Source organism: Schistocerca cancellata, chromosome 2, assembly GCF_023864275.1.
Source record: "Schistocerca cancellata isolate TAMUIC-IGC-003103 chromosome 2, iqSchCanc2.1, whole genome shotgun sequence".
In the NCBI taxonomy this organism is placed as follows: Eukaryota; Metazoa; Arthropoda; class Insecta; order Orthoptera; family Acrididae; genus Schistocerca; species Schistocerca cancellata.
The window spans coordinates 812,221,038-812,245,595 of NC_064627.1; the positions used below are offsets into that span (position 1 = coordinate 812,221,038).

At 43.2% G+C, this 24,558-nt stretch overlaps 1 protein-coding gene across 1 annotated transcript in view; it reads left to right on the forward strand.

The window, feature by feature from the left end:
• The window catches only part of LOC126162691 (probable imidazolonepropionase), a 191,658-nt gene that overhangs the window by 71,438 nt on the left and 95,662 nt on the right, over window positions 1-24,558 (forward strand). The window contains exon 4 of the mRNA XM_049919344.1: window positions 12,115-12,250. Coding sequence (XP_049775301.1) covers window positions 12,115-12,250 — 136 coding nt within the window. The remainder of the gene's footprint in view (window positions 1-12,114; window positions 12,251-24,558) is intronic.

Below are 24,558 nucleotides of genomic sequence, written 5' to 3' on the forward strand. Positions count from 1 at the left end.
TCTGCAGATATACCAGCGGACATGCGCATCGGTGTAGGCTTTTAAGAACAAATTCAACATTATTACAGATATTCGCGGATATGTGCATCCGTGTAGACCTCTACTCGATGCCACAATTTTTTCTTGCCAGAGATCTAATTTAGCTTATACGTCCACTTATGTCTGATGCCATGCCAGCTCGTCATCTGCGGATATTAAGGCATTAAGTGTTGCATCCTTTCTCTTACCTGCTTATACGGTTTCATCCAGTATGACGATGGATAGGAGTGGTGAGAGACAACTTCCGTATTAGACTGTGTACTCCGTTTCGAATCAGTCTGAACTTCTGTGCCGGCCGATGTGGCCGAGCGGTTCTAGGCGCTTCAGTCTGGAACCGCGCGACCGCTACGGTCGCAGGTTCGAATCCTGTCTCGGGCATGGATGTGTGTGATGTCCTTAGGTTAGTTAGTTTTAAGTAGTTGTAAGTTCTAGGCGACCGATGACCTCAGAGGTTAATACCATAGTGCTCAGAGCCATTTGAACCATTTTTTTGAACTTCTGTTCTGGAGTTGCACACCTTTCTTAGCATAATCATGTTACTGCCGTTCTCCTGCATTTATGTGGCGTCTATCGACGACATACTCGTAGACCGTAGGAAGGCAGCCCAGCAGCAGGTGCTGGCTTAGCTGGATAAACCAGAGACGAGTTTACAGACGTGGCGACCTTCTGGTATAGGCCGGTCGTCAGTGGCTTCTGGCTTGTATCCAGGTGGCCTGCAGTGGTAAACATGTCCTCGTCTTACTGCGATGTTGCCATTGCTACAGAAACTAAATCTGTTGCTACGGTTGTTTCATAAGGCCTCATCTAAACTTAATGGCACATCGTTCTGTGCTAATGCATCCCATCATCTGCTTGTCAGCGCAACATCCCGCTCTTCAGACATCTTAGAGGCAATATGGTACCCCTACAGTACAATTTGTGATGCAACCAGTCGTCTATGGCTAATGGGCCGATTTTATTGCGATGTCCTTTATGGTTTTCTGAAAATATTAATAAATTCTACATATTGAGCATCATTTCGGCTTATTTGCAGTATCAGTAACGTAAAAACTGAAAATACGATAAGTTTCTGCATGGTATAACGGATCTTTTACGTTGGGATCAATTTATTTTATTTTTTGTTAGATGTTTTCGTTAAATAGCTGAATAAATTGTAATTAGAAATAATTTAAATAAGCAGAGTAGAGAAGATAAAGTCAAAGAGATGTTCATCGGGCGGACATTGTCGTAATGTAACGTCATTGTGTTGTTCGGTTGTTAAAACAAGTCGTTTGTGTTCCGTTCTGCTGTTCGGTCGTGCGCGTATTAATTCGGAGACTAGAATAAACTTTCACATAATAGTTACGATTCGATGTTCCGACAAAAGGGGTTAACGTCAGTGTTAATTTGAATTGTGGGCGACAGGATTAGTTTTGACAGATACGTGAAAACGGACGTAACGAAAGTTGTTCGCATATCATCCTTGAACGTGACTTTTTATTTAATTAACGATCGCGGGCTCATTAAAAGCTATTATCTCATGATTAGGATCAATCCCTCTTTCCTCCTAGATAGTGATCATTCATTAACATTTACGTCATAAGAAAAACGATTATTAATAAAAGTGATGTTAAATGACAATTACGTGTTATTCCGTTAGTGTGGAACCGACATAATATCTCTGAAATGACATTGATATATAATTTGTGTTAAATACTGAACTGAGATAGGAAGTAATATATAATTTGTGTTAAATACTGAACTGAGATAGGAAGTAAACTGAAATTAGTGAACATTTGATACTGAGACTATAGAAGCAGAAGCGCTTAAGGTTTCTCTTCTCTAAAATGGCAAAATAGGTACGAACTTTAACTCAATAGTCGACATTACGTATTGCAAAGACAATAGCATTTCATACTTATTTTGACGACGCGCTGTTAAACAAACGAACGTTGAGTCTCTGTACGAGTAATAAAATTAAATCTAAAAACATAATTAAAAACTTTGCAAAAACAGACATAATGTCTTATGGGATAACAGCAATCAGTGATTTTATAATGTTACTTAAAATCCGTCTTGATTGCAAAAAAGAAATTTTTTTATTATTCATATGACCGGTTTCGGTTCATTCAGAACCGTCTTCAGATCTGTAAAAATAATTGTACTAATTTACTATTTCACGGAAGCAAATGTTTTTCATCCTATCTAATCAACATCAAATTTACCAGAACGTACCTGATATTTCAGTTACAGGAGTAACCCGTCCAAATCCAGCAACTTTCACATGCTACGTCACATAAAATTGGTTGGCAGAGTGCACGTCATTTATATTAATTATAACACTATTACCGACAGGTGGCGTCTGGTACATTTGTTACATTCCATTTGTACATACTGTATTCAGTAGATCTTTCTTATATTAAAAATATTTGGTTAAAATATGTAGATGTCAAAGTTAAAATCTGTACTTGTCAGGATTAAAAAACAGTAAAATTATCATTTTATACGATCTAAAAGCATAGGGCGATTTATATATCTATGGTGCTGGTGTGAACTTGTTTTCCTCTACGGTCTGCTTCCGTGGTTCCCGCCATTTTGGTGTTGTGCCGCGGTGCGCTCAGTCGTCTGATGTCCATCGCCGCGGGCAAGAGGGCCGCACAGGAGGGCCCCGTCAACGACGCCAGGCGCTGCACGCGTCTTCCGGCTTCTCCACCTCGCACCATCTCTCATCCCTCGGCCTAGATCTCCATACGCAACAGTTGTCATCTTAGTAGGTCGTCATAAATTCTAAAATAGGCGTTATGATTGAATTCGTTTTGTTCGTTGAGGGTTAAATCCGGATCTTTATTTTTGTGGGTGTATATTTCGATCTCTTCCAAAATGTTAAGAAACCGCCCCTTATGAGCTCTATGCAGGATTTCTAAATTGTTTTCAATATTCGTGACTGAGTGCTTTGTCGCAGCCATATGCGCCCCAAAAGCTGTTTTGTTTTGAGAGTAGGTGTGCTCCCTGAATCTGGTTTCAAAGTTCCTACCAGTCTGTCCTATATATTGTTTACAGCAGTCATTACATTTGATCTTATATACACCTGAATCCTGAAATTTATTCCTACTATTACATATTCTATGCCGGAGCTTCAATTTTAACGTGTTATTTGTTCGGAACCCTATTTTAACGTCGGATTTACGAAAGCATCTTTCAATTTTGTCTGCAATTCTTCCATTGTAAGTGAGAGCTACATATTTTTTCTTGTTGTTCCTCTTAACTGCTACTTCACTTCCTTTTGTTTGTTCCATTTGCCTCTTCTTTATCTTCGTTGACGGGGTCCTGCTGTGAGGCCCTCTTGCCCGCGGCGATGGACATCAGACGACTGAGCGCACCGCGGCACAACACCAAAATGGCGGGAACCACGGAAGCAGACCGTAGAGGAAAACAAGTTCACACCAGCACCATAGATATATAAATCGCCCTATGCTTTTAGATCGTATAAAAATGATAATTTTACTGTTTTTTAATCCTGACAAGTACAGATTTTAACTTTGACATCTACATATTTTAACTAAATATTTTTAATATAAAAAAGATCTACTGAATACAGTATGAACAAATGGAATGTAACAAATGTACCAGACGCCACCTGTCGGTAATAGTGTTATAATTAATATAAATGACGTGCACTCTGCCAACCAATTTTATGTGACGTAGCATGTGAAAGTTGCTGGATTTGGACGGGTTACTCCTGTAACTGAAATATCAGGTACGTTCTGGTACATTTGATGTTGATTAGATAGGATGAAAAACATTTGCTTCCGTGAAATAGTAAATTAGTATAATTATTTTTACAGATCTGAAGATGGTTCTAAATGAACCGAAACCGGTCATATGAATAATAAAAAATTTTTTTTTTTTGCAATCAAGACGGATTTTAAGTAACACTATAATTAAAAACGGCGAACTCCGCTTTAACAAACTGTATTGCGTGTCGTCATCGGGCAATAACTGCTCAACCCTGGAGACTTGGGTGGTGAAATTAGAAGTCGGGCATATAAAACAAACTTAAAAATCCATTCAAGCTACAGTGGAGTCGTCACAATACTACGTGGGCAGTTATAATGGGGAATCGGCCCCACGACCCTTGGGTTATGTTTGTACTCTTTCCGCTGTGGCAACCGCTGCCTAGAATATGCGCCAACATAAATGGTTCATGCCTCTCCCCAACCGCGCCAAAAGTGCTATTTTTCCTAATGAGCTGGCCATCTGGAATTCCCAGTTCTGTCATTTTCACTTCTGGCCAAGACCTGCATGTACCATAGATTTGGACGAAATCGATGATGAGGACGAGGTGCAGTCCCCTTGTAAGACATTCTAACATTCCGCGCGGTGTCTGTCTGTTCTAAGTCGCGTCTCCCTACCACTTTCGCGCAACGACGCCCTGAGCGTGTTTTTTAGGGAACTGACTAGTTTGAACCTGGGACCTGTTGCTGGTAAGGAGACGCCAGACCACACATGACATGTAGAGTTCAGAAGAGTTCAGTGAGACTAGCGATGATATAATAAAATACTTAATGATTTCAGTGTCAGCTCCACTGCACTCCCTGTAAAAGAATCTCAATACTAACTAAATTTAGTGGAAGGGGTGCAAGGCTTTCCTATTTTTAGTTAGCTGGTAAAATAACGTCGAGAAAGTAGTTAAGTTTACCATTGAAGTTTTTATTCTACTCACAAAACATTGTTTATAAATTGCACTATTGATAAAAGGAAATATTTTAATACAGGATGATAAAAACCAACTGCGTTCAACAAAAATGTGAACGAATATTCCCTGAATGGGTTTACAAGTTCTATAATGGATCGAAGGACGACCTATGCCTTATCACATCTATAATCTAGGTTTAAATTAAGTTTCATAAAAGAGAAAACTATCAAAATGGTCTACGGTGACCCTCAATTATCTTTAATTACTTATTTAACTTCTCGTAAATTACAGTGGCTGATGTGGCTTCTCAATAATTATATAACAGAAAAATCATCGCATTTCAGATTTTAACTTCTAATAGCAAATGTGAATACCACGAAGTTTAATTGACGATCGACACTAGTATTACATAAAAAGGGGATGTAACAGATGATACTTCTGCAGTTCTGAGTGAAGCCTTATGCGCTCAAAAATGCGGCATCGCGTGCGTTCATTACCTTGTCGGTTGTTAGGCAGAGTCAGGGGGCGGCGGGCGGTGCAGCTCCGCACACCTCGCCTCTCCTTACTATAGTTTGCTGAAGTGGGTTTAAGAAAAGGTATCTGGCTGTGTTTTCAACTGACCAATCAGGGTCTCAATGTTAACCTTAAGCTCCGCCTACAAAAATTCTGTCTATCCAATGAGAAACGTTATACTTTTCGTGGTGGGGCAATGTTTTTAATGTTTGCTACTCAACAGAGACGTGTATAGTCTCACGCTAAAACTTGCAAGTGGTGTGGCCCTTTTAGTGTTATCGTAAGATCTATACTGTTCTTCTGGAGGGCTCTATCTTTTAACATGGGCTAGGGGTGGTCTTGGCGGTCGGCTGGCGACGTGGGTGTCCGTCCCCTGTCGTACGGCCTCCTAGCCAACACGACTCTGCTCTCGGCTTCTGTTCTCGTTTCTTCCCCCGGAACTGCGTCTGTTTCACGGTGGGAAGGTATGACATGAATTTAGGCATTCTTGTGTTAGTATGTGGTATTCCATTTGCTCACTCGTTGATGGTGTTACTTTGGTTAATTTAATGTCAGGATTTATTCGGAGCTATGTGACATACTGCCGGATTTGCTATCATGTCAGGGTTTTCATGGAAGGTGCTGGATTTGCCTGACACCTTACAACATTCTCACAATGTGTATGTCAATCCGTAACGTGCAATACATATTACTATAACAATGTATCTAGTAAACAGTCGCAATAACTCCCCGAGACTATTTAAAAACGCCTTGTCAGTTTGCGTACAACAGAAGAGCAGTAGTAGCATTCTCTGGTGTCATCCAAGAGCATACAAATGGAATGTTTAGTGACGCACTGGTAAGACACTAGACTCGCATTCGGGAGGGCGACGATTCACCTGCTCTTGATACTAACGATAACCTTGTAGCCAACGTGATGTTAAAGCCTAAACAACCTTCATGAACTGTGAATGTTACATCTTCATCTGTATATTTCCTTACACCACATAACACAAATTACGAGGCGTGTTTTTTTAAGTAAGGTCCGTTTTGCTGTAGACATACGGCAAGGAGCGCGTGCGTCATGTACCGGCATGCCTCGGAAACAACTGTGCTCAGTTTCAGCTGTGTAGCTAACCTGTGCGGTTCTCTTCTGTGCTTTCAAAATGTTAAAACTATCTGCTCGCCCACTGCGTATGAGATTCGCTCAATGATACGATTTTCGTCAGCAAGGAACCTGTCTGCTGCAGAAATTCATCGACAGATTTGTGAAGTGTACGGTGATACTGTTATGAGTGAAAGCAAAGTGCTTAAATGGGTACGAGAATTCAAAGATGGCTGTGACAACGTCCATGATGAGGACCGCTCCGGTCGCCCTTCTTTGATTACAGACGATTTGGTGGCTTCAGTTGAAGGGAGGATTCTTGAGAACAGGTGCTTCACAATAAGAGGTCTCTCAAACGAATTTCCTGACGTGTCGAGATCAGTACTTTACAACATTGTTTCTGAACACCTAAAGTTTAGGAAACTGTGCTCCCGTTGGGTCCCGAAACTCCTAACAAAGGACCGCGAAAACCAAAGATTTGAGTGTGAGTTGAAGTTCTTGACTCGTTATCACGAAGAAGGTGACGGCTTCTTGAGTCAGATCGCAACTGGAGACGAAACATGGGTTTCACGTATCACGCCCGAATCGAACCAACAGAGCATGGAATGGAGACACACACACTCGCCTGTAAATTTGAAGGCCAAACAGACTCTTTCCAGCGCAAAATCACGGCGTCGGTGTTTTGGGATAGGCATTGTGTTTCGTTGGTCGATTTCATGCAACGAGGAACTACTATCAATGCAGAAGCATACTACCAAACCCTGAGAAAGCTATGCAGAGTGATTCAAAACAAAAGACGCGGCATGCTGACAAAGGGAATTGTCCTTCTTCATGACAATGCAAGACCTCACACTGCAGGTCAGACTCGCGATTTATTGGACTGTTTTGGCTGGGAAGTTTTAGACCATCCACCCAACGGTGCTGATCTTGCGCCGAGCGATTACCATCTGTTTCTCCACCCCAAACAACACCTCAATGGCGAGCGTAACAATGATGACGACTATGTGAAAATGGCAGTGAACTCTTGCTTGTCGGAGCAGGCGGCAAGTTTTTATGAAGAGGGTATTTTAAAATTGGTTGATATGTATGATACGTGTTTGAACAAACTTGGCAACTATGTCGAAAAATATAGTGAAGTATGTACTTTCTGAAAATAAATTTACTTTATTGAAATAACATTTCGTTGTGTGCTTACGTTCAAACGGACCTTTCTTAAAAAACACGCCTCATACACACAAAGTATTTCACATAACGAGATTTGTTCTTTAACTTGCAAAATAATACGATGGTGTGCGAAACTTAAGGACGAAATAAACTTTCTCATTATGTGTCACTGCCAAGCAATATGGCTCGATGAAACTTGGAGTACACATAGAAAGAACTGCTGCACTATAGTACAGAAGAAAACTGGAAGAAATGCGTAAAGACGCGTACAGAAATGACACCTTTATTCAAGGACAATAATAATTCCACCGAAGTCGCTGCAATCTATGATGATCCCCTGTATATTCCAGACGGCGGGACACGGTTCTTAATAGGGTGTGCGATCATCACGGACGGCAGTACGTGCTCTGCAACGCGCTACTATCCTGGCCACGAGTTTGGTAAGGAGTTCCAGGGATAGGGCGTTCCATTGTTGACAACTGCTGGATGGTCGTTGTAGCATGAGGATGTACTGTCGTACATCCTTCCAACGCATTTCGCACGTGCTCTGTGAGATTTAACTCAGGGGAAACGGGCAGGCCAGTGCATTCTCCGAATATCCTCTTGCTCCCTCACACGCGCAGTTAGATGCGGTCGCGCATCTCGCGCGCCGAGGATTCTGTCCAAACTTAATTGAGTATGCAGACAGTTCATCCACCTCGAGAATCGAGAATTTCGGCGATTTTTGCCTATTATCGATATCGACATTGACAAGATATCAAAAGACGTGACATAAATGGCCGTATCTTTTGATTGCATCGATGTAGAAACTTAAATTACCTACACCGCCAAGGGACCGTAGACGATAGTATGTGATATAAATTTCAATTTGATACGCCTCCCCTTTCCTGAGAAAGAGGAGTGTTAACAGAAGCACAGACAGACAGACGGACGGACAAGTAAGCGATCCTATAAGGGTTCCGTTTTTCCCGATGGAGGTACTGTTCCCGAAAAATGAAGTCACGGCCGAAGGCAACTCTGAAGAGACGCACATGTGGAACGAATACAGTGTCACGTTAACGTTGGCCGGTGGGTGCGCCGTGTTCAAAGATCCCCATGCAGAATTTGACCTCCCCACACCACAACATCTGGACCACAAGAATTGTCATGTTCTACGAGGCGTGTTTTTTAAGAACCGTTTTGAAATTTAAAAAAGACATGCTAAGATATCTCAATGACTTTATTTTTACACGAAAGCCTGTACCTTAATCTACTTTTCTGCATAATTTCCGTCAATATTGAGGCACTTGTCATAACGTTGTACCATTTTTTGAATACCCTCCTCACAGAAGTCTGCCGCCTGACTTGTTAATCACTGCATCACCACTGTGTTGACTTCGTCATCGCCTTGAAGACGCTGACCGCCCAGGTGTTTCTTCAAGTGCAGGAACAGATGGTAGTCACTGGGAGCAAGATCGTGGCTGCACGGAGGATGATCTAGAGTTTTCCATCGAAAAGATGTGATGAGATCTTTTGTTTGATCCGCCACATGCGGACGGGCATTGTCTTGCAGCAAAACGATGACCTTGCTCAACTTCAGCTTGCTTTGATTCTGGTGTGACGTAGGCCACCCATGTTTCATCGCCCGTCACAATTTGGCTGAAGAAATCATCACCGTCGTTGTGGTACCGCTTAAGGAAAGTCAATGCACTGTCTAAACGTTTGGTTTTGTGCACATCCGTTACCATTTTCGGTACCCAACGTGCGCACAATTTTCGGTAATTCAAGTGCTCGGTCACAACGCCATACAAAACACTACGAGAAACACTAGGAAAGTAATCCCGCAAGGAGGAACTCGTAAAGCGTCTGTTTTCTCTCACCTTATTGTCCACTTCCTGCACCAAACTTTCATTAAGGACCGAAGGACGCACACTCCGTTGTTCATCATGCACATTTGTGCGGCCATCTTTAAATGCTCTCACCCACTTTCTTACCATTACATCATTCATAATGTTTTCACCATAAACTGCACAGATCTCACGGTGAATATCGATCGCTTTTAGGCCTTTATCACTAAGAAATCTTATAACAGCCCTTACTTCACAGTCGGCGGGACTCACGATTATCGGAGGCATCTTAAACACTCAGAACACAATGCAAACAAGGAAGAATCAGACTGTGATGGCGTCAGTGCGTAGATTAAGGTACAGGCTTTCATGTAAAAATAAAATTATTGAGATATCTTAGTACGTCTTTTTTAATTTCAAAACAGTACTTACTTAGAAAAACACGCCTCGTACAATGTTTTCGGGTGCATTATGTAGCCTCATACGGTGCGAGGTGGGAACACATATGAAACATTACTCTTTCCGCGGATCTACGAGGTGTGAACACATTTTATTTAATTATCTTCCAGAGAGTTACAGCTACGTATCATAATATTTTAAATACAACATTACTGTTTTCTATCACGTAGCTGATGTATTTAAACCAAATGTGTACAAATCAGTCTCTCTCTTCTTTGTGAAGGATTTGCAGCATCTAAGACTAGGTTTCGAGCTTACGTGGTGTAAACCGTCTGTTAAAAACAGGAGACAGGTGGTGCTGACTAATTTGCTGAAGCTATATAACCCATTGAAGTACTTAGCCTTCAATGTATAATGCAACTGGATTTACAATACAACCTGACATTAAATTTATTACCTCGGTTCCGGCAATTAATCTGCGCGTTGACGCAAAATTCAGAAAACTACAATTTGGCGTTTTTACTTCCATTAAACATTGTTAAAAGTTGGAAAATGCTAGCAGCTATCGGCGACTGAAACAATAATCTTTGATTTGATGTTATATTTACTCACGAATTCATCCAATTGCACTGCAGGGATCCTACGAGAGTAGAATAGATCTCTGACGCATTTGCGTAGACGCATAAATCGTGTTACCCACTTCTCAACAGCACGAAAATTTATACCATGTACACAGTGTCAGTGAGAATGACGATACATTTCGTAGCGCTACGATTAATGAGAAATTTACTTAGGAGGGAACGCGATTAAATGGCTGGCTAATGCGAAATACACTCCTGGAAATTGAAATAAGAACACCGTGAATTCATTGTCCCAGGAAGGGGAAACTTTATTGACACATTCCTGGGGTCAGATACATCACATGATCACACTGACAGAACCACAGGCACATAGACACAGGCAACAGAGCATGCACAATGTCGGCACTAGTACAGTGTATATCCACCTTTCGCAGCAATGCAGGCTGCTATTCTCCCATGGAGACGATCGTAGAGATGCTGGATGTAGTCCTGTGGAACGGCTTGCCATGCCATTTCCACCTGGCGCCTCAGTTGGACCAGCGTTCGTGCTGGACGTGCAGACCGCGTGAGACGACGCTTCATTCAGTCCCAAACATGCTCAATGGGGGACAGATCCGGAGATCTTGCTGGCCAGGGTAGTTGACTTACACCTTCTAGAGCACGTTGGGTGGCACGGGATACATGCGGACGTGCATTGTCCTGTTGGAACAGCAAGTTCCCTTGCCGGTCTAGGAATGGTAGAACGATGGGTTCGATGACGGTTTGGATGTACCGTGCACTATTCAGTGTCCCCTCGACGATCACCAGTGGTGTACAGCCAGTGTAGGAGATCGCTCCCCACACCATGATGCCGGGTGTTGGCCCTGTGTGCCTCAGTCGTATGCAGTCCTGATTGTGGCGCTCACCTGCACGGCGCCAAACACGCATACGACCATCATTGGCACCAAGGCAGAAGCGACTCTCATCGCTGAAGACGACACGTCTCCATTCGTCCCTCCATTCACGCCTGTCGCGACACCACTGGAGGCGGGCTGCACGATGTTGGGGCGTGAGCGGAAGACGGCCTAACGGTGTGCGGGACCGTAGCCCAGCTTCATGGAGACGGTTGCGAATGGTCCTCGCCGATACCCCAGGAGCAACAGTGTCCCTAATTTGCTGGGAAGTGGCGGTGCGGTCCCCTACGGCACTGCGTAGGATCCTACGGTCTTGGCGTGCATCCGTGCGTCGCTGCGGTCCGGTCCCAGGTCGACGGGCACGTGCACCTTCCGCCGACCACTGGCGACAACATCGATGTACTGTGGAGACCTCACGCCCCACGTGTTGAGCAATTCGGCGGTACGTCCACCCGGCCTCCCGCATGCCCACTATACGCCCTCGCTCAAAGTCCGTCAACTCCGTATGCCACGGCAAACTGGCTGACACTGACGGTGGCGGTGCACAAATGCTGCGCAGCTAGCGCCATTCGACGGCCAACACCGCGGTTCCTGGTGTGTCCGCTGTGCCGTGCGTGTGATCATTGCTTGGACAGCCCTCTCGCAGTGTCCGGAGCAAGTATGGTGGGTCTGACACACCGGTGTCAATGTGTTCTTTTTTCCATTTCCAGGAGTGTATATCTGCGGCTTACAAATCAGTTTGCAGTATTTTTTTCAGTATATAATTAGGCACAATTACTGAAGAAGCTACTTAATATATGCTTTTTTTTCTTCTCTCTGTCTGTCTCTCTCTCTCTCTCTCTCTCTCTTTCGCGATTTCTTTGTAACGCAGGTTGCGGCAAATGACTTTGCCTTTTCGAAGTTGCTTTCGCACTTACTTCAGTGTCAGCGTATGTTGCAGCTGGCCGGGGCGTCATATCTGGAGATCCACGAAAAGGGCGGTGGCATTTACTTCACGGTGGAGCAGACGACTAAAGCTTCAGATGATGAGCTGTACGCGAGCCTCAAGGAGCGGCTCACAAAGATGCTGCAGGCAGGTCAGTGTGCCTCCAACACTTAGCATGCAGATATTCCATATGCATACACTGTCCTCTTTAAGTATGGAAACACCGAGTGATTATCGACAATGGAAAGGAAATACGTTATAAAACTGTATTTTATTGTTTCCTATATGTTTGTTAAGCTCAGAAATACATAGGTAAATGCAACTATTAAATTTTCGATCCCTCAGAGTAACCACCCTTTGCTTTAATCACTGCCTTGTATACTCTCGTCATACTATGGATCAGTTTTGCCAGGGTTCCAGCTGGAATCTCCATTCTTGCTGCAACGCCTCTCGGATCGTCCTGTCCAACTCGTCTCATAGTGGCTCGACTAGGTTACAGTCAAAGGGCTGTGTCCCTAAAGATTTCACTTTGTTCTGACACTAGCGTCATGTATGTTTGGAGTCGTTGTATAGCTGCAAGACAAACCCATACCCAATCAGACGCAAACCAGATGTCTTGGCATGTCGCAGGAAAACATGCATGATAATCCTTTTGTTTCATTTTTCTATCTACCTGCACGAGATCTCCGACTTCATTCCCTCCAAAAGACCGCGTACCATCATAGAACACCCTCCACGCTTCACAGTTGGAATTATGCACTGAGGATTCAAGCGTTCACGGGGTAACCGGCGCACGAATTGACTGAGTTTACTTCCAAGTATTCTCTTGAATTCATCAGTGAATAAGATTCTTTACCAAGCCCCTGCTGTTCAGTAATGGTGTGCAGCAGCCAACTGAAGTTCTTGTTAACAGGACGCAACAATCGTCTGCTTGCTGCTATACAACCGTGGAGGTTGTTTTCCGCCAGGCGCCGTCTCACTGTTGACTCATTCACTGGTGTATCCCTAGTAGTCAATATACGGACACTTATAAATCTGTTACGTTTACTAACCAGTACCAAATACTTTATCTTGCGTTGTGATATCTTCCTGGGCGCTTCTGAGAGAGGACGAAGATCATAGGAGCATGTATCTCGATGCGGCTGTGTGTTATTCACAACTCCAATGATGGAAATCTCCAGTTTCTTTAACATTTGTCGGACACTGTTGCCTTCTTGGTGCAAACTGATAATCATTACCCGTGAATCATACAGACTCTGGCAGTTTGGGGTCATTTTCAATTACTTTCGCTGCTTATACTAGCTTCTTTCGAGGTGTGTCCTACCTTCATACAAACGGAACTACAACTGAACAGAACTGTAAACAACGTACACTATGTGATCAAAAGTATCCGGACACCCCCAAAAACATACGTTTTTCATATGAGGTGCATTGTGCTGCCACCTACCGCCAGGTACTCCATATCAGCGATCTCAGTAGTCATTAGACATCGTGAGAGAGCAGAATGGGGCGCTCCGCGGAACCCACGGACTTCGAATGTGGGCAGTGTCACTAGTGTCATACGTCTGTACAGAAGATTTCCACGCTCCTAAACATCCCTAGGTCCACTATGTCCGATATGGTAGTGAAGTGGAAACGTGAAAGGACACGTACAGCACAAAAGCATACAGGCCGACCTCGCCTGTTGACTGATAGAGACTGCCGGACGTTGAACAGGATCGTAATGTGTAATAGGCAGACATGTATCCAGACCATCACACAGGAATTCCAAACTACATGAGGATCCACTGCAAGTACTGTGAGTTTTAGGTGGTAGGTGAGAAAACTTGGATTTCATGGTCGAGCTGCTGCTCATAAGCCACACATCACGCCGGTAAATACCAAACGACGCCTCGTTGGTGTAAGGTGCGTAAACATTGGAGATTGAAAAGAGGAAAAACATTATGCGGAGTGACGAATCACGGTACACAATGTGGCGATCCGAAGGCAGGGTCTGGGTATGGCGAATGCCCGGTGAATGTATCTGCCAGCGTGTGTAGTGACCACAGTAAAATTCGGAGACGGCGGTGTTATGGTGTGTTCGCGTTTTTCATGGAGGGGGGCTTGCACCCCTTGTTGTTTTGCGTGGCACTATCACAGCACAGGCCTACATTAATGTTTTAAGCACCTTCTTGCCTCCCACTGTTGAAGAGCAATTCTGTGGTGACGACTGCATCTTTCAACACGATCGAGCACCTGTTCATAATGCACGGCCTGTGGCGAAGTGGTTGCACGACAATAACATCCCTGGAATGGACTGGCTTGCACAGAGTCCTAACCTGAATCCTTAGAACACCTTTGGGATGTTTTGGAACGGAGACTTCGTGCCAGGCCTCACCGACCGACATCGATACCTCTCAGTGCAGCACTCCGTCAAGAATGAGCTGCCATTCCCCAAGAAACTTTCCAGCACCTGACTGAACGTATGCCTGCGAGAATGGAAGTTGTCATCAAAGCTAATGGTGGGCCAACACCATACTGAATTCCAGCATTACCGATGGAGGGCGCCTCGAACTTGTAAATCATTTTCAGCCAGGTGTCCGGGTACTTTTGATCACATAGTGTAGCTCTACACAGTCGTACCGTCTACTGGCGTCATTCGGGAGGACGACGGTTCAATTCCGCGTCCGGCCATCCTGATTTAGGTTTCCGTGATTTCCCTAGATCACTCCAGGCAAATGCTGGGATGGTTCCTTTGAAAGGGCACGGCCGACCTCCTTCCCCATCCTTCTCTAATCCGAGCTTGTGCTCCGTCTCTAATGACCTCGCTGTCGACGGGACGTTAAACACCAATATCCTCCTCCTCCTCTACTGGCGTCACCTGGCGTGTTTAGTATAACTTCTTGGACAGGTAAAGTCAGTTTATATGACACTGGTCAATACTAATATGTACCAACATGTATGTATATGTACAATAGTTATCTATACAGTATTGTGTCATTATTAATCGTTAGTTGAGCATGTTATTCCGTACTCTAACCGATAATTCGCAAAGATCACCTCCATCTTGCTCCACTGTAATGCGCACCATGGTGTTTCCAAACTTACAGACGGTAGTCAAAGTCAGCTGCATGCATCGTACTTGCCGAGCCAAATGAAAATCATAACATCATTAGCCATATTTTAGATTACATTGCAAGAACAACAAGACTATCATATCCTTTTACAGATACTGGATTCAGAAAAAAGGTCCTTTATTAGTCAAGATCGCAGTTTATTATTTTTATTGATTTCTAGATTCAGCTAAAGTTATGGTTCAAATGGCTCTGAGCACTATGGGACTTAACATCTGAGGTCATCAGTCCCCTAGAACTTAGAACTACTTAAACCTAACTAACCTCAGGACATCACACACATCCATGCCCGAGGCAGGATTCGAACCTGTGACCGTAGTGTTCGCGCGGTTCCAGACTGAAGCGCCTAGAACCGTTCGGTCACAGCGGCGGGCAACTAAAGTTATTTACCATCTTCATGTCACAGGATAAGATTAATTTTTTTTCCGTGAATAATCTCCATCATGTAGAATACATCGTCATAAATTTTGTGTAAGCAGAATAACTTCAGTCTGATTATAGAGCTCGATGAAATAACGTAAAATCATCGTTATCTGAATCCAGCAATTGTAAACAATTACACACTGCGTATGTCCGACCTCGCGATGTCAAGAAACAATTTTATATCCGACTTAATATTTATTAATCCCACTACGAGCGCTCAGAAGTGCTGAAAATCAGCGAAGTTGTAATCCTGCGAAGGAAGGAACTGAAATATTTATGTTATTATGTGTTAAGAGAAACAAACGGCTTTCCTCATAGAGAAAATTCGTATTATGAGGAGATAAATTGATTTTTCTACAATTGTCATTAAGCGGGATTTAACACACCTTGCTGTTTTTTCTTCCGTCGCGTAGCCGGAATTATAGCTGGCGTCCAATAAAGATTACCTTTTCGACATTCTCCTTTTTCCTGGAGGTGGTAGATCTTTCTTTCCGTTCTTCTAATATGATTTTATGCCGTGTGCAATAATAATGGTAGGCGATCGGACTTCTTAGCAGTGCTTTCTTCTCTCCCTTCGCTGATTAATATTTGTGTGCTGGTTTTCAAATAACTCAAGGAGACAATAGGCCTATTTCAATTTTTCTTGCAGCATAGAGGGTGATGCAAAGGATGTTAAAATTAAATGGATTTTTCATTGCCTAAAATTGCAAGGCAGGACTTTGGTTACTAGGTTTAAATTTCGCTCCCATTCCGCTCAATGCACTTTCAGGGTCTGTCCATTGTTAACTGTAGCGCCCAATGGGCAATTTGGGCAGGGATAGAAGCGACGATCTTGGTGATGCGGTGCTTCAAGTCGTCCAAGTTGCCAGGTTTTCTGGCAGAGAGATGCTCCTTGACCGCGCCCCACAGCCAAAAATCGCGTGGCGTCATGTCGGATGAACGTGCTGACCATGGGAGAGGACCGCCGCTACCTGTCCAACGCTTCCCGAACGTTGTTGTTGTTGTGGTCTTCAGTCCTGAGACTGGTTTGATGCAGCTCTCCATGCTACTCTATCCTGTGCAAGGTTCTTCATCTCCCAGTACCTACTGCAGCCTACATCCTTCTGAATCTGCTTAGTGTATTCATCTCTTGGTCTCCCTCTACGATTTTTACCCTCCACGCTGCCCTCCAATACTACATTGGTGATCCCTTGTTGCCTCAGAATATGTCCTACCAAGCGATCCCTTCTTCTAGTCAAGTTGTGCCACAAATGTCTCTTCTCCCCAATTCTATTCAATACCTCCTCATTAGTTATGTGATTAAATCGTATTAATGAATTTTATTTACAGAAAATAAATGACAGTACTTAAGTTTGAGAATTTACAATGGTGTGTCGCAAGCAAAGGGCGACATGCAAACAAGAAATCCCTTCAGTATATACAATGCTACATAGTAGAAGCGAAATGACTAGTCTTGATGTTATTCTTGAACTCGCTGCTGTAGAACTCTTAGAACTGGGGCCGTGGCCAGGCGACACGGCGCTTGTGTCCTCTTAAGGTACGTTGTCCAAGACGCAACGCACACTAGCGACTGCGACGCTACGTGACGTCAGAAGTTGCCTGCTGGCGCATGAGCAGTTCGAGTTTGGGATGCGACGCGCGACTGTTGCGGCAGCTGCCGCAGCACTGCACCAGTGAGCAGTGTTGCGACGGAAGTCGGACGACACAAAGACGTACGGCTGCCAGAAAGATGTCGAGCCAGTCAAGGAAAACTGAAATGAGCCACTCACAGGATGTGATGCTCTGTGAGCTGGTCTCGCAACATCCTTGCCTTTACGATTTGAAGAACCCTAAATATAGAGACATTATCTTCAGACAGAATTTGGGAAGAAATTGGTGCACAGTTGAAACTGGCAGGTGAGTGAAATATATACTTTCCCATTAATGCAAATTTTTCAGGCCTGTTATGAAAATCAGTATAATCCATGCAGATGTAGAATTAGAATGATGAAAATGAACATGAAGGTCAATTTTCGCATTACTCTTTTTTGTGACATTAAAAATTGAAAACGGCAAGTACATTATAAAAGGAACAATCTAAAGTACAACGAGAAAGTTACATTTTAAAATACCTTCACTTTGGTTGGTTGGTTGGTTGGTTGTTTTGGGGAAGGAGACCAGACAGCGTGGTCATCGGTCTCATCGAATTAGGGAAGGATGGGGAAGGAAGTCGGCCATGCCCTTTCAAAGGAACCATCCCGGCATTTGCCTGGAGTGATTTAGGGAAATCACGGAAAACCTAAATCAGGATGGCCGGACGCGGGATTGAACCGTCGTCCTCCCGAATGCGAGTCCAGTGTCTAACCACTGCGCCACCTCGCTCGGTCCCTTCACTTTGAAAGTAAACGGTAGATTGGTGTCTTGATGATACCTTCTAGTTGTCAAAAACCACCACCAGATTGTTGTACAGCTTTCTGTAATCAATAGATGTTCGTTTTTGAGGAAGGCGTTTCTCAACAGATTGCGCAAACAGTATGCTGCAATAAGTAATTTGTCACATTCACTTCAATTCATTGGTAGAAGATGGTGCTCAAAAAACTTGTGCCAAAAGTGCACTACTGTTTTACAAGGCTCTTCTGGTCTGACACAGTTCACAATTGAAATTCGTCTTTTGTAAATCCTGGAGTCATCTTTTGAGTGCAGCTTGGCGAGATTAAATGTTCATGTCATCCATAACGATGTATGCTGTCAGAATATAAGAATTTGGAAGTTCATTTGGATGGGAATAAAGAGTCAGTCGGCTATGAAAGTTGCCTTAGCTTGTTCCAAAAGTTTCTGCATGGGAGAAACTGACAAGTATAATTTGGGGAAATTTTGTGAACAAGCACGGACATTATTTCTTCCACATTTCTGCCAGTGTATACTGTAGACGTTCAGAATGAAAATTCTAGAGGTGTTTAAGGTGTAACCCTATCTTGTTGTCAAGAACTTGAAACAATGAAATGACGCTAGCATGCGCTTATTGTTAATAAACTTATCTTTCATTGGAATTTTAGGTGAAATGTGCAAAAACAGATGGAGGAATATTCGGGACTCGTATCAGAGAAATAAACGAGAAAGAATGCTTGGAGCAGGTTCAGATGCCTCAGCAAAACCAAGAAAATGGGTTCTGTTTGATCACTTGGCTTTAAGAAACCTACATTTCGTGGCATTTTAAATGAAATTGTCAAGAGCATATGGAGAAATATTAGTAACTCATACCGGAGAAATTATGACATAAAATGGTTTCATTAGGTCCAAATGTGTCAGCGAAACAAAACAAATGCATTCTCTATCGTGTGATGACCACATGATTCTCGTTGCGTGTCGACAGAACTGGCGGCTAGTCACGACGCTCCCGGAGATATGTGAGCCCAAATCTCGGGAACGGAGATCGATATCATTCTGATCTCAACTTTAAAAATAATTTCGATATGTTAGCTTCTTTTCATCGGCAACGATGTATGACCTAACGTGAACCATATGTAAAGTAGCCAGCGACCACATTTTTCACTGTACACAATTCAAATTTTATGCAGTAGGTTACTTGTAAATTAAGTATCGGAATAACTGTGACGAATATCGGAAAAATAGACACCTCATTATCAAGCTGTGATGTGAAACTGTAAGATACGCAAACATCAATTTTCTGTGCCTTTTACTTTCCTCACAATTGATAGAGAAGTAATATACAGCGAAAAAAACACGCAAAACCGGAAGATACTTTTCAATGTTTTAAAGTAAAGGAGAATCTGTATCGAAAAACTAACTCTGGGAGCCAATGTAACTTTTTGCATTAACATACAGTATTTTTTACAGCAAGAAAATCGGAATTCTTATTTTTCTTATGTATTTGAATCCGCCGCCGCCGACCGGAGCTTGGGAAACAGCGACGACTCCAGTCGTGTTGTGGCCGTGTCGCCGTCTGCCAGGGTGGGAAAAGAGGAGGGGGCAGCGTCGCAGTCGCAGCCAACTGTCGCGTCTTGCACAACGTAACTTTAGTGTATACGGCGCTGCCGTCGTATTGTCATCCTGGAGAGGGGTCCGTCAGCTTGCTGTTGGCTGACGTCGCCTCACAGCCCTCTCTCTGCTCTAACATATTCCCGCCTGGCATGCCGGCGCTTGACTTTACGCCAGAACATTTGGTCCAAGTTTCATCGAGCTGTGTTACTTGGCAGTGAAACATCGCGTGAAAGTTAACATTGGTCCTTAAAAGGGTAGACTGGGGTAGAAATTTTTTTGAGCCTAATTTTTTATTGACATAAAAAATTCCTAAGAGTCTATTTTTTACGATTCATTCATGTATAGAGTGCCACAAACGTTAAAATATGTTAAAATGTGATTTACTGTTTGGGGATCTGGCATATTCGAGTGCTCGAATGCAACCGATGTGATGTTATGATAGTTGCCGACGGAACAGAGGCCCTGTTACTTTTGGATACTACCACAGGGGGTGTCAGTATCAACTAAAATACTGTCCTCAACAAGATTGATCTTGGTAATATAATTCGTTCATGATAAACAGTCTGAAAGCAAGAGCTTGTCTCGTGTGTGCTTAACTTATGATTTCGCTTGTTTTTCATACGTAGCAAAATGGGAGTGTTTGAAAATGACAAACAAACATACTTATGCGGATAGAAAAAGTTCGAAATGTTATCCCAATCGTACAAAAAACGCGTAGGTAAGTGGAAGCCAGTTAATGGATATAATTTCGTCAAAATGAGAGTGTTTCGACACTGGCGATTAAAAAGACCAACTGTATGGTGCTGGCAATGCCGCTTAAAGCATTTTTTAAATTTTCTCTCTTAAAAACGCAAGTTGAAACATTTAACGCTTGTTTTTTCGAAACAACATTTTTCAAGTTGGCGGGAACTATAAATCATGAAATATAGACGCAGTTACATTATTCTTTTTTGTAAGTTGTGAGTCGGCGATTTTTCTGTTGTGGTACGGTACGTAAGATTCTCGCGATACATTTTAATTTAGATTTTTGCTGCACGTTTTTATAACGACTTTTTTGTCGGAAAACTTTACTTTCATTTCAGAATTCCGCCATCAGGTTAAAAACCATGTTTTTTTAAAAATATCCCTACGTACTATGTTAGACAATCTCATCAGTTTCAAAGCAGTTTTTGAAATTGTGTTCCAACTTGAAAATTGTGGCGTGCAGAGTTCCCACCAACCACCCTCGCAGTCGACAAACCCAATCGTCGATGTCGTGTAGTGATCCTCTGGGGCAACTTCTTTACTTAACAAAATACGTAATAAACTCTTAAGGGTGTACAGTAAAGGTGTAAAGTCAGTTTTGTAATTTGTTTGTTATTTTATTGAAAAAAGTCATAAATATCAGTTCCAAAATCGACAGTCGCTGTGGTCTAGCCCCTTAAGTTTTGCACGCCAGTGTATTTTGGCGCAGTAGTGTATATCTGAGTCTGAACTGAAAATTTCGTTGTTGTTTGGCGCTGGTTTCACTCAGCTTTTCTATTCTTAGTACTAGGAGGTGACATAAGTCATGGCATAGCGATATCCACATATGGAGAAGGCGGTAGTATGGCGCACACAACGTGTGAAAGGGCAGTGCATTGGCGGAGCTGTCATTTGTAATCAGGTGATTCATGTGGAAAAGTATCCGACGTGATTATGACCACACGACGGGAATTAACAGACTATGATCACGGAATGGTAGTTGAAGCTAGAGTCATAGGATTTTCCGTTTCGGAAACCGTTAGGGAATTCAGTAATCCGAGATACACAATGCCAAGAATGTGCCGAGAACACCAACTTACGCAGTGATTACCTTTCACCACAGTCAACACAGTAGCTGATGGTCTTCGCTTAACGACCGAGAGCAGCGGCGTTTGCACAGAGTTGTCAGTGCTAACAGACAACCAACACTGTGTGAAATAACTACAGAAATCAGTGTGGGACGTACAACGAACATGTCCGTTAGGACAGTGCGGCAAAATTTGTCGTTAATGGGTTATGGCATCAGACGACCGATGCGAGTGCTTTTGCTAACAGCACGACATGGGCTGCAGCGCCTCTCCTGGGCTCCTTGCACATCGGTTGGACACTATTTTGTATTCTGCCTGGAAGGCGGCGCGTGGGTCTGCTCCTGAAAACTGAAAGGTTGGCCGAATGATGAAAGCTACTAGGAGCAGGAGAGGTAAAACACTTCGGAACTGCGTGTAAAATTATAGATGTTTACTATAGGCAAAAACAAGTTAATAAATGGTTACATAACTTTCCAATTATAAGCACGGAGGTGCGAAACCGTATTCCCGTCGTAAGTAGTACAAAGTCTCAACAGCAAACCAACACCCTCTGAAGTTTAAGCGATGTTTCCAGGCCGTCTGCTCTTTATGAAACGGGCAGAATCTGCAGCGGCGCTCGTAGAGCTGGACAGCTAGAGGGCGCTGTCGTAGTGCCAAGCCTTCGACCATAAATATAATAGACTAGCCGTGACGTCATTTTCGTGGCTCCAACATCTCTGGGCTAAAGTCACGTGAATGTTGACAAAACATGGTTGTTTCGTGTTACGCTTATGGCTGTACTCAGCGTTTTGTTGGGGGAAATGCCATTACATTTCACGTGTGTTTCTATGATAGTGCAGATGCGTTTATTGAAATCTACTGAAGTGACTTTTATATGTTTTTTACACTTGAAATAGAGTATCACGTAAATTAAAGTGTTGAAAGTGATGCCTGTAAAGTCAGACTCATATTACATTTTGGAAAGTATCTGTGATAATTCGGTTACAGAAGTAAGTATAACTGTTTCTCGTTCCTACTCATAGGTTCCCTAAGGATGAAAACCGAAGGCAGCTTTGGATACAGGCCCTGAAACGGAAAAACTTTAAGCCATCTGCACGTACGTGCCTTTTTGTATATACAAGTGAGATTATAATAAGGTAAGAGCACCTATAGTCGACACATGAAGAGAATTTTTTTCTACCTTCTAATACTATTAAATAAATGTAGGCTCCAAAATTATTTTCTGAAACTTCAAAGTCTCACCTTTCATCTAAAATATCTTTTTTTTTAAAACTGATAGTTTAAACTTTTGTAAAAATAGTAGGAACTGAACCTTTGAAGTGCACCTAAAATTGATACTCTAATATGGACCTGTTCCTAAAGTCGACAATTTTGGCACCTATAGTTGACATAATTCCCATATCCCATTTACTTTTATAAATGACTAGAGCTCAAAACGCGACGAATCCAATATTTAAAATTTTGACACGAGCCCACTCTTACTATTTAAAAGAATTTTAGCGACATTTTACTTTAATTGATAGTTTATAGTAATTTCGTCCCGCTGCCCACCAGAGGGGCGTTCGATGTATTTGTTACATTTTATAAATGGTACTGTGAACAGATCCAGGTCAAATGTAGTTCTGACATAATTTTTCGCAAATAAAAAAGTAATTTTTGTAGGAAGCTTTTGGAAGTCAATTGAGAAATGTGGGTAAAATACGATACAAACATAGGATGGCAGACCGCTGATTTGAAATCCCGCCACGTTTTGCCAACAGTCACGTGGTTTATGTTGGAGCCACACCAGCCCTATAGCTTCTGCACAGAAGGCCAGTCTACTAGTATCTATGGTCGAAGTGCCAACCTAAGAATCTGCACCTATGCCGTGGCATCGTAGCTATCGATACCACATCCTAGACGAGTGGAAAACCGTGGACTGGTCAGATGAGTGCCGACTTCAGCTGGTAAGAACTGATGGTAGGATTCGAGTGTGGTGCAGACCCCACGAAGCCATGGACCCAAGATGTCAACAAGGCCCTGTGCAAGCTAGCTGTTGCTCCTCAATGGTGTGCACTGTGTTTACATGAAACGAACTGGCTCCTCTTGTCCAACTGAACCTATCACGGAGTGCAGATCGTTATGTTCGCCTAAATGGAGACCATCTGCAGCCGTTCATGGACTTCTTGCCCCGTACAACGATGGAATTTTTGTGGATGACGATGCGCCATGTCTCCGTAGCACAACTGTTCCAAATTGATTTGAAGAACATTCTGGTCAGCCCCAGAGAATGGTATGGCCGCCCAGATCGCCCGAGATGAATCCCATCGAACATTTATGGGACATAATCGAGACGGGTACAGAGGCAGCATAACTCAGTATTTCTTCAGGGGACTTCCAGTGACTTCACGCTGAAATGCTGCACTGCACCGGTCAAAATGAGTTTCGACACAATAGTAGAAGGTGTCGCATGACTTGTCATCTCAGTATATTACACTACTGGCCATTAAAATTGGTACACCAAGAAGGAAAGCAGATGATAAACGGGTATTCAATGGACAAATATATTATACTAGAACTGACATATGATTACATTTTCACGCAATTTGGGTGCATAGATCCTGAAAAATCAGTACCCAGAACAACTACCTCTGGCCGTAATAACGGCCTTGATACGCCTGGGCATTGAGTCAAACAGAGCTTGGATGGCGTGTACAAGTACAGCTGCCCATGCAGCTTCAACACGATACCACAGTTCATCAAGAGTAGTGACTGGCGTATTGTGACGAGCCAGTTGCTCGGCCACCATTGACCAGACGTTTTCAATTGGTGAGAGATCTGGAGAATGTGCTGGCCAGGGCAGCAGTCGAACATTTTCTGTATCCAGAAAGGCCCGTACAGGACCTGCAACATGCAGTCGTGCATTATCCTGCTGAAATGTAGGGTTTCGGAGGCATCGAATGAAGGGTAGAGCCACGGGTCGTAACACATCTGAAATGTAACGTCCACTGTTCAAAGTGCCGTCAATGCGAACAAGAGGTGACCGAGACGTGTAACCAATGGCACCCCATACCATGACCCGCGGTGATACGCCAGTATGGCGATGACGAATACACTCTTCCAATGTGCGTTCATCACGATGTCGCCAAACA